Below are 11,307 nucleotides of genomic sequence, written 5' to 3' on the forward strand. Positions count from 1 at the left end.
CCTGCAGGACACTGGAGCCAACTGATGCCACAAAAGACATTTTCTCATTTCTGTGTCCTTGTTGTGGACTAGAAACTGCTCAGCTAAACCTCTCAGCATCGCTCTAGAGGGAGGCACGGCAGGAGAAGAGTTAAAACTTAATGTTTGGGGATCGCACCCCGTTTTCAGAGGGGCAGAGAGCTGCAGGCAGCAGCAGGTTGGGGTTTGGAAGGAGGGGAGGCTGCCATTTGCAGTTTGGTCACTGGAGGGTGCCATCTCCCCATCTTCTGCTCCACCAGCACCCTGAGCCCCATCCCCCTTCTCCCACCCCACGCCATGGACCTTCTCTCCACATCAGCCGCTCATTTATGTTTATCTGTTCTCTGTCTTAGAAGTCGGAGAAGAAAAATCAAACCCCTCCAGTGCCTGTGACAGCTGTACGGGGATGGGCAGAAGGCATCTCAATCCCAATGCCACCGCACCCGTAACACATGGCCCTGGGATGGGATGGAGTGTGGGAGGAGGACCCCGCAGGGCCCAGCGGTGAGGGTGGGCTGCCCCTTGGGATTTTTGCCACCCTCGGATTTGGGGTGAATCAGTATCAGGTGAAAGAGCTGCTCGGAAAGAGCAAACCTGGAGCGGAGGCGATGTGCCCTTGCTGCTTCATCTGAGGATGTCCCTCACTGTCCCCTCAAGAAGGGGTGTCCCCACTCCAAAGATGTGGCAGGCTGAGGACCTGTATGCTCCAGTTCTAGCTGGGCTATCAAGCAAGGACTGGGTAAACAGCTGAATTTTGGGGTGTGCCGTGATTTTTTCTGGAGAACCATTGATTACAAAGCAATAAAAACAGTTTTATATCTTCCCTGTAAAGAATTTTCCCTTCTGATAACCTTCAGAGCTGTTCTCCAACTAACCCCTCTCCCCTGGTGGGAGGTGTCTCCTTATTTCATAACCAGGGGAACTGAGCCAGAGGAGAGTGTGCTGCTTATTCAGAGCCTGTGATGGAACCCAGGTGTCCTGACATCCCATCTCATCTTTGAACCGCAGAAACATCCATCTCCCAAGGCCAAGATATGCCATCAAACCTGAATTTCTGCTCCCCGACACCAGCAATGAAAACATGTTTGGGTTCAAGGCAGGGGAGAAGCTCCAGCTGCAAATGCAGATCTGTCTTCTAACACCAAAGTTTGTCTGAGAATGAGGATGCATTATGGGATGCTGGGGGACGAAGCCAGGACTTAGCGCTGCAGAGAGAAAAGCAACAAGCCCAGGCGCTTCCAGGCTGTAATGTGGTACCTGTCGCCCCTAAAAGGGGGTAACCCCAGATGCTCTGGGGCTGTGGGATGTACAGCTCTGCATGGAGTACTTTACCAGCTTTTCTCCAGCTATTAATCCTTTCCAGAGATACTCAGGTCCAGTAAATCCGGCACTAATCCCATGTTAACAAGGCTGGATACCCATTAGCCTGCTTTATGCACAGCCAGAGCAGGTATTTTTGCATCCATGGTGGAGTTTACCACCAACACCCACGGTACGGCTCTCTGTTGCAAGCTGCTGATTCATCCCCATGGGCAGAAAACTCCACCATGTGCAGAAAACTCCACCGTTCACAGACCCAAAAAACCTGATTGCCTCCAGCTTCTTGTTGCATGTCTGGACACAGGAGGTGTCAGTGCACCCAATGCCTTGGGGACCTCACAGCTCCTATCTCTCCATGTCCTTGCTCACTGATGCATGCACCCCATTCCTGAGTCTCTACCTGTTGATGTCCAGGTGAGTCTGTACCCCGTTGCTCCCCGGACGGGGGTCCACCTTGCCTGGACCGTGTTGGTGGTCTCATTCTGCAGCAAGATGCTTTTCACAGGCAGAAGCTTCACTGGAAGGAGGACAGGGACAAACCTTTCAGAGCATCTACTTGCCAGTGGAGGACTTTGCTGGCTGCCCTCCCTGCATCGCTGTTTCTCCTGCCTGCCTGCCAGCAGGGCAGGGATTTACAAGGGCTCCCACCCTCCCTGACAAGCTAAAGACATCTCATAAAAAGTGGTGAAAACAACCAAATCTGTGACCATTGCTTTCCAGGACCAATGCCTACCTCGCTTGCTTTATGCAGTGTGGGTGGCCAGGACCAATGCCTCTAAAGCACTACCTCGCTTGCTTTATGCAGTGTGGGTGCAAAACAGGAGGGCAAGCGAGGCTCTGGCAGATCTCCCACCCTTCCTCCCAAGCAGTGTGATGGTGTTTAAGGGTGTTGATGTCCACGCATGCGATGGTGGATGAGCAGGGCTCAAGCGTGATGGTGTTTGAGGGTGTTGATGTCCATGCATGCGATGGTGGATGAGCAGGGCTCAAGGTTGGAGTTAGGAAGGACCTGTTGAACACTGCCCCTTTGATGCACACGTAGCTGCAGCACCCACCAACTAGGAGGTGCTTATCAACAGCAAAGGGTGTGAACACAATGCCCAGGGCAAGAAGGGACCAGCCACAGAGTCAAACCTCTTACATGTTCTTCCCACAGCAGCCACAGGTTGGCTCGGCCCCTGGGGGTATACCGTGTAGATGCTGATGCTGTATTCTCTATCCTCCTGCAAGTTATCCAGCACGTGGGAAGAGACCTCAGCCCGCAGAACCTGCTCATAGGTCATTCCTGGTCTGTTGGCTGCAAAATCAAGGAGAAGAGTAATGGTGAAGCCTTCCCAGTGCCCGAGGTCTACAACCCATGGCAATGTCTTCACAACATGGTGAGGAGCATGCATAGGAGCTGGTTCAAGTGCATGGTTGAAGTCCCCAAACCCCTGTGATGTTGCTGAGGGTTACGTCTCTAGCTAAAGCTTGATGTATCTGTACTGTCCCCAGCCCTCCAGATCACATAGAGGTGAGCGTGAGCCATACTGAAGGCTTAAGCTCATCCCACATCCACACCAAAGCAAGCACTTGAGTATGGAAAACATCCAGGGCAGGTCTGGATGTGACAGTGCAAATGGGTACAAGGCATCCACAGCATCATCCCCATCTTGTCCTTCAAAAGCAAGTCCTTCAAAGGACTCTCCTCCTCCATCCTGGAGGAACCACACTATCTGGAAGAGGCTAACCTGGCCTCCTTGCCGAGTAATGCCAGGAGCTCTATGGTGCCTTGTTCCTTGGACAAAATGGCACCTTTCTTGTCCTTGGGTTACTGCTCCTTTTAAAGCAAACTCCAGGAAAAATTAATAAAATCTGAACTCACCTCTGGGGATGTAGATCTTGTAGCCCTCCAGCTTGCCCAGTGGAGGTGTCCAAGCCACCTTCAAGCTAAAAAGTCCTTCTTCTATCACACGGAAATTAGTGACTGGAGGCACAGGTGCTTTGGAGTACAAAAATATTGCAGAAATTGATGTGAGAGTGCTGTAATAAAGTGCTATGACAAAGACCCTTGGAAAATCTTTTGTCTTCAAGGACAAAGAGACACAAAGGTGAGCAGCACCAATTCTCCCTATTCTCTCAGCTGAATCCTCAAAAGCAACCACCCCCCCTCTACCAAACCCTTGTCTGCTTGAAAAACTGAGCTTGTGGTCTTCCTCTTTGAATGGTGCTGGTAACTGTGAAATATCTACCCACAAGGCATTTCCTCCTGAGCAGAGAAAACTCTGCAGGGGTTTCACGCAGACTGAGCAAGGACACATGAATCAAATGCTCCTTGCGCCTATGGATGCAACTCTTACAAAGAGAAGCCCATTTTGATCCAGCCAGCCATGGCAGACAGATTTATAGCTTCTGCCTCTGGCTTCATGTTGGGTATAATAAGAGAAGAGATCAAATGACTTTATTTCCACCCATAAAGACATTCCATCTTATTCCTGGCAAGTACATATGAGTCAACCTCATTGAGGCGCTTTATTTATTCACCCTGTCGGAGATCTTCCCTCAAGAAGACAAACAATTTAAGACGTTGCAGGGGGTGGGGGAAGAAATAAAATACAAGGAAGAAAGGAATAATTCTTTTCAAAACCCCTTGGGCAAAGCAGATTTGGCACTTCATGGAAAACGGAGAGGGAAGCAGAATTAGTGCACCCCTTAAACTCTTGAAACCCATTAAAGTAATGCAGAGACTTCTGGGACAAAACCTGCTCCATCCATCACATCTGACCCAGTGTCTTGCACTCCAGGCTGAACTTGCTCCTTTGTTTCCAAGAACCTTGTCATTACAGCCAGCCATGTCACAGCGACGGAATTAGGCATGGCAGATTGCAATCCAGAGGAAGCCTAGATCATTTCACGGGACCAGAGACCACAACTTGGGGCATTTCCTAAAGGCCACGATCATACCACCTTGGTGTTCACCTGGAGTGAAATGAAGCCCTAAGTGCATGCATAGTACCAACCCAAACCTTTTGGACCACCCACTTCCGAAACAAGGTGTTTAGAATATACATCTCTCCATAAAACTCATGTCTGTGTTCTCTCAACCCATGGTCTCCATAAGCTTTCTCAACCCAGATACCTGAGTGTTACACTAACTGAATCCCGGCCTGGATTAATTAAATCCTGCTGGTTATTAAATCAGATGATGTGAGCTATCCAGCGGGCTGTACCCTCTGCTTTCAAGTGGGTTAACCACATGGGTTACTCCGCACCCACTCACAACCCTGCACCCCACACCACAGACATTTGCACAGATGTTCTTCCTACACATTCCTCCCTCTCCATCCCTCACTCCTCCCATGTAGGGTTTTCTGGTGGGTTTTTTTCTGTGCCCACAAAGACAAGGAACACACAGGGATGACTGCAGAAGAAACACTCACTTGTTTTCCCCTTGACAGCTGCGGACTCCCCAAGGGCATCTGCATAGATGGCCCTCACCGTGAAGACATACTTGGTGTTGGGTTTCAGATCAGTCACCAGCACGGTACTTTTGTCACCATCCACCACAATCTGTCACACGGGGGACAAAGGCCATCATCAAACCTCCATGACAGTAGAAGACCCCCATGTTTGCAAAGCTTCACATCTGATGCAAGATGACTTCCATGAGCAGAAGCCTCTTAAAACACACTAACTCAGAACACCATGATCCTCAAATGATATCTGGGTTCACACTGGACATAGCACTGACACAGGACAGTGCCAAGGGTGGTTTCATGAGTTAGCCCAGAAAAAACTCCATGGAAAAAAGAGTGGGCATAAGGGTGAGGGTGGTCCCCAATCCCCTCAAAAAAAATGGAGGAAAAGCAACCATCTTTGGGAAAGAAAGTTTCTTTTAAGCTCATAGAGGGAGATTTCAATGTAACCTGAGGGCAAGAGAGGTGGAGACAACTTCTGTGTTTTCACTATGTTCTTATGAGATTCTGAAGCAGCCAAGGATGATAATTCTTGTTAAATACAATCTTAATAATTAATACAATTAATAATCTTAACCTTAATAATTTATGCTTTCATACTTTGTTCTATTATTAGAAATCAAAGCTTTTAGGCATCATCATCTATCCTTCAATCTTTCTCTCAAACTCTGTGCAGTGACAAGCTGAACCGGAGCGAGCTGGCACACATGGCTGCATCCCTCACACAAGGACATGGCAAATCCAAGCCCAAAACACTCAGAGAGCTTACCAAGATGAACAATCTTGGCAGCAAGAGGAACAGGGGATGTTGCTAGGGAAGCCGGATGGGCTTATTTGAGAGTTCACAGAGGTATCGCACCTTATCCCAGAGGTAAGGAGAGAAAGAGTGCTTCCCATTGATCTGTTCTTATCAATCCCAATGGAGTTCGTGCCAGTTTGTGCCACATCCTTCTTCCACCCTCCCTTCCCCCCGTCACTCCCAGAAACTCCATCTCACCACAACAGCAATACCAAAATTAGCATGAGCAATCAACATGCCTGCAAATCTGATGGTCTATCTTCACTTCAAGACCTTCACTTCAAGCAAGCAGCTTCAGGAATTTAAGCCAATGCACTGGGCTGTGGCCAGGATGGCTGAGGGACATGGTGCCACCTCCTAACCAGGCTGTGCCATCAGCAGAGGACTAAGCCCTAACACCGGGACCTGCAACTGGTGCTCTGCAAAATGGGAATGCAACTCTACCTGCCGCTGGTCCTCTGAAACCGGCTGCCCTGAAGGCAGCAAGGGATGCAGATGGACATGGTACCCCGTCACCCTCCCCGTAGCTGGCATCCATGTGAGTCGCAGCGAGCTGTGGCTGTGCTCACTGACATACAAATCCCGGGGGCCGATGATCTTCTCAGCTGCAAAAAGAGAAAGGAAAGGCCTTTGGTTTGGACCGTGATGGCATCAGTGCTGGACATGTGCAAGCTGTTCATTGATGGAGTCAACACATTCAATGCAGAGAAAGCCTTGGGTATAGATGGCACGCACTTAGACTGAGAGCGCAGGAGCAGCTGGGGTCTGTTTCCAGGCCAGAGCCAGACAAGCAGATTTTCTTTTGGCAAATTGCTTGACAGCACAAGAAGGGAAAACAAAACTGGTTCTGGCTACATCTCCGCTGTGAACACCTGCTTAATGCATAGGGCATCAGCTCCTTCCTGCCCTTCTCCTTACTGCCACCAGAGAAGAGTCTGCCAGAAAGCTTGAACTCTCCATGAAATGTCACAGGAAGCCCTGAAGTGCTACAGAACCACAGAGAAAGCAAAAAAAGACCCTTTAAGGACTTGGATGAAGTTCTCCTAAGCTCTGCCCCAAGCTTTTAACTCATCTTCTCAGGAGTTTGTGTGCCAAGAGGGGGGCAGGAATTCATTGCCATCACCTCTGGATTCACTGCAACATCAGTATCTCTTTGGGAAGAGATCTAGATCTCTTTGGAGATCTCTTTGGCTGCTCTTTGCATCTTCTGCAAAGAATGAAGTTCTTCCTAAGACCCTGAGCTCTGCTGCTGGACTTCACCATGAGAGGCCCATGATGAAAGCCCCTAAGGGGCAGAAATGCTTCCCCAGCCCATTGCTGCTCCTTTTTTTTGAACTGTCAGCAAGGCTTTCAGGATCCGGTATCACCAGACAAACCATGGAGATGCAGACACAAGCAAAATACACAGGACCACTGTCCCCAAGCAATAGATGCTCCATGAGCTGGTTGCTCCTCTAGGGTCATCCAACTCCTAAAGCTCCCTTGTGATGAACAGAGGGGATGTGGGAGGTCCATCTCCGTGGTGTGGCTGGCATGTCCAGGGACTGGGAAGGGGTTGGTTTGAGCAGGTAGAAAGCATGATAAAGGGAGAGCCCTGACGCACCTTGCACGGTCTGCTTGATGGGCCGTGGTGGCTCTGAGGCAGTGAAACAGAGCCTTCGAGAGAGTTTGGGGGCCACGTTGTGGAGCAGGTGGAAATCTTCAACATAAAGCACATGCTCTGCAGTGGGCTCTGAAGCTATTTTGTTCAGTTCATTCTTGTCAGCATCCTTAATTCCTAGATGAAGAAAAGAAGAGGAAAGGAGGACATCAAACACCATCCGTGGGGCAGACCAGACATTAGCAAGGGCTGTCAAGAGCAACTGGGAGCAATGTGGTGGCCTTTGAGTTTTACACCAGCTTTGGAGTCATGCTGCCCATGGCAAAGGATGAAACAAAGAATGGAGTCTCAAGCTGGATGGGCAGTGGTGAAGCAGATGAAGCCTCTTCCATCAGGGAAAAGAGGTCAAGCTTTTCTCCAGAGGCATGGTAGAGATTGCCCCAGGGTATTTGGCTGCTAATGGGCCGAGAGGTGGAAAGCTCTTTTGGGGTGGAGAGTGAAAAGGAGCAGGGCAGGATTTGGCCTCACCCTTCCCATTGGATACAGAGACATTTCTGCCCTTCTGATGGATAAGAATGGGACTTTGGGAGGCTGTGTGAAAATTGCAGGGTTTTCCTGTGGTTGCATTAAAAAAAGGGGGGAAAAAAACCCAACAAACCCACCCTCCTCTAATTTTCACTTCACATGAGTCCAAATCGACCTGGTTGCTCTCTATAATGAAACGCCACCACCATCCTCTTCTTATCTCCTGAAATGTCGGGTGAAGGGAAGGATTTGACTTGTAATAAATGGCTGTATTTAGCTCTCGGGGGTGGGGGGGGCACTGAAAATTTTCCTTGCCCATGGAATTATTCTGATGGACATTTTTAACATAGCTAAAGTTGGTCTTTGAACCCCATTAAGAGAAACCTTCAAAAGTAAAACCATTTCATTTTTGAAAATGTCACATCAAAACATTTTGACTTTTATGGAACTATTTATTGAACTCCTCCTGAATTCGCAAGTAGTTTTGACAGATGCAAACCTGCAGATTTCCACTGAATAAATCAGCTATCGACAACAACAAAAAATACCCAAGCACAGCACAGATGTGATTTTCCTGTACTTGCAGTAGTTGCTAGTGGCTGAGCCTGGGGATGGGTGCAGTTTTTAGAGGGGAGGGGTGTCGTGCATCAGGAATCTTCCCCAGTACGTAGACTGTGTTGGTGCACACACAGTATTTGGTGGCAATGCTCCATGTAACTTAGCGCATCCATACGTACCTACAGCAAACACCGTCACCCCCCCATCCTGCAGGACCCGGGCTTCGTCTTCGACTGAGTCGCTGGATTTCCCATCCGTGATCAAAACAACTACCTACAAGAATTGGCGTAAGAGCCAGAGAATGAAAGAGCACAACATGAGACAGTTGCAAGATTTTCACGCTGACAAGCCAGACCTTGGATGATGTCCCTCTCTCTAAAGGGATGGGCACTTGAAAATAAATCCTTCGATAACCCACACCTCTGGAGTAACTCACATGAAATCAGGTTGCAAGAGCATGAGCTGGGAAGGAGCAGAGCATAAATGCTGCTGCTCATGACAGCACCTTCTCTGCATGTCTCCTCCTGCTCGGCTGTGTCTCACCTCTGCTTGGGGCAGTAACTCTGGCTCCAGAAGGAGATTAATGCACAGAGAGACGATTCACCTCTGTAAGTCCATAAGAGCAGCTCTTAAAGGAGCGCTCAACTGCACCCTGGATAACACACGTGGCCAATGGCACCTGAATGGTGCTATCAGGTGGTAAGAAACTCTCTCAGCCACAGCCTGGGTTTAAATGACAGCTGACTTAGCAACCCCAGACCTTTCAAGCTTTTTGGGCAGTCCCGTGTCAGGTCATGTATCAGGAGATACGGCTGGCGCATGGGATGCTATAATGAAGACACACCCTGCTGCAACACCTTTAAGCAGGCGGTTGAGGTGGGTAACACATCCCACCTGTAGCATCATGTTCTCCCTCCTGTTTGTGACTCAAAACAGGTCTCAATGACCACACTGATCACACCACACTGATCGCATGTATCACACAGACCACATTTGGCATGCAGGATCTCAGAGCAAAGGAGAAGGTGCAGCACCAAGCGGCAAATGTGGGAGGCGAAAGCTGACCGTGGTAGTTTCAGGCTCGATTCACGGGGTGTATCCACTCCCCACGCGGCTGCCCCCTTCTTGATTCAAGACCGTCTACCATTGGAGCAGAGCCGAGTGAACTGTTTCATGCTGCCTGCAGAGCAAACCAGAATGCAGCACCTTCTCTTTGGCATCCTCAAAGACCCATAGAAATTATGAACAAAACAATTTTTAAAAAAATGATCTGAAGAAACCAATGACCCAGAACTGATGTCTGAAAGGTAAAGACACTGCAACGTGTCTGCTTTTCGAGTAAGATGCTAACTGTATTGCGACTCTCTGTAGCCAGAGCGGATGCGCGCAGACTATTAGCAACAGGTACCTGCACCAACAGCACAACTTGTCTCCTTGTCTTAGTCGTGCCTTCAGCCTGCTCAGTTAGCTTATGCAGTAAGAGCCCCGAGTTTGGGTACTCATCTGGAGGCATTTAAGACTAGAGTGCCGTGTCCCTCTGCAATCCGTGGGGAAATATGAGCATTTTTAAAAAATGAGTCACTCCTTTGAAAATCTGGAGGTGCCTGTCTCGTTCTATCACCGATAAAGTGACCTGAAGTTGAATGAGCTCCTAAACGAGGTATCTCAACTGCAAGCCAAAAACCAGATGGGATGAATAAAAACCAACTGGCTCATTCATGCCTTCAGGTAAAGTAGTTAGAGGTCTGATCTCTACCAAGGATAACACCAGGGAAGTCATCACAGAAGGGTGCTTACCTTTGCCGCATCCTCTTGCAACGCGTCCAGGCGAGACATGGCGTGAGCTGCAAACGCCAGAGCTGACCCTATTTTTAAGCTGCCGCCTTTGAGGGAGAGATCCTGAATTGCCACCAGCATTTCTTCAATGGTCACGTAATCCGTGAGTTCAATACTGATCCTGGCAATGAGAAATGGGGGAATACAGATAAATAAGGAGGAAGAAAACACTGTTGTTACAGCAAGGCTGCATTGCTAATAGTAATGACCAGCAATAATGTTGACATTTAGTTGGTCACACTAGGCTTGTATGTAGGCAAGGAGTCCTATTCACAGTGGTCAAGTGAGACCAGGCTATGAGCCCCAGAGCCCTGTTACCATAAAATCTAAAAATGGATGGCGGGGAATTTCTTGTGGCTGCATTAAATGCCAGCCTCCCTGCCCTGAAAGAGTTCCCCATGGTCGAGCACCTCTAGACTCTGGTGACACTGCTGGGGGTTGAAGTCTTGCTCTGTCTTGTAATGGTTCAGGAGAGCAGCAAGAGCTCTTTAACCAGGGGGACATGGTTGCCCATCTAGAGCTATAGAAACCCGGGTGCTGGTGGTAGAGGGTGGACTGACCCACCTTGGTTTCTCCCCGTAGAGTGCCACCGCCAGCCGGATGCCTCCTTTGCCCATCGCCACATTCTCAAAGGAACGCGCCATGCTGCTGATGAAGTCCTTGACCAGCTGGGAGCTCTCCCTCCCTGCGCCCTGTGACTGCCCCACGAGGAACAAAATGTCGGCCACCTCCGCCATTCTGCATGCTGAGGGAGAAGAGGGGCAGGAAGGCTCATCCCACACCATGCAATGAGCCAACCAGGAGATAAACCCCTCTGAGTCATGTGAACCCCCGAGATATTGCAGCTAAGGAAGACAGACCATGCTTGGGCCTAATGAAGTGGGTAATCATGGGCTTCCCAGAGCAACAGGCTGCTTTGTTCTCTTTAGTTTCCTCCTAATTCCCCAGTTTTCTGTTCTCACCCACAGGAAGTTTCTCATATGAAGGACAAACATTGAGACCCAGATCCATCAAGGCATGCAGGTCTGTAGGACATGCTGGAAGCAAGGGGATGCCTGGGGGTTTCATATGCCCAGAGGCAGACATTGGCACCTGAGCCACGCACAACTGAGTTTTGGGAATACGGCAGCTCTGCCACACCACCAACCATCCTGGGCTTCTTGCATCAGGGTCTCCAGAGCCAATGTGAGACACCC

General features: G+C 49.3%; 1 protein-coding gene across 1 annotated transcript; it reads right to left on the reverse strand.

The window, feature by feature from the left end:
• Positions 1–2,311: 2,311 nt before the first annotated feature.
• LOC104073979 (collagen alpha-1(XIV) chain-like) lies at positions 2,312–10,848 on the reverse strand. Its single transcript, XM_009573932.1, has 9 exons — positions 10,676–10,848; positions 10,073–10,232; positions 8,455–8,548; positions 7,196–7,369; positions 6,037–6,197; positions 4,758–4,887; positions 3,203–3,319; positions 2,480–2,635; positions 2,312–2,347 (listed from the first exon to the last, which is right to left on the reverse strand). The coding sequence occupies exons 1-9, from the start codon at positions 10,846–10,848 to the stop codon at positions 2,337–2,339; spliced, it is 1,176 nt and encodes a 391-aa protein (XP_009572227.1). The 3' UTR covers positions 2,312–2,336.
• Positions 10,849–11,307: the final 459 nt, after the last annotated feature.

This window comes from Fulmarus glacialis, unplaced genomic scaffold, assembly GCF_000690835.1.
Source record: "Fulmarus glacialis isolate BGI_N327 unplaced genomic scaffold, ASM69083v1 scaffold15833, whole genome shotgun sequence".
Lineage (NCBI taxonomy): Eukaryota > Metazoa > Chordata > Aves > Procellariiformes > Procellariidae > Fulmarus > Fulmarus glacialis.

Bases quoted from the DNA above. Each gene is read 5' to 3' on its own strand.
- LOC104073979 (XM_009573932.1), bottom strand. From the start codon at position 10,848: ATGGCGGAGGTGGCCGACATTTTGTTCCTCGTGGGGCAGTCACAGGGC. The intron at 3,320-4,757 runs GTGAGTGTTTCT...TGTACTCCAAAG, and splicing joins AGCTGTCAAGGGGAAAACAA to CACCTGTGCCTCCAGTCACT. The intron at 2,636-3,202 runs GTGAGTTCAGAT...TTGATTTTGCAG, and splicing joins CAAGATCTACATCCCCAGAG to CCAACAGACCAGGAATGACC.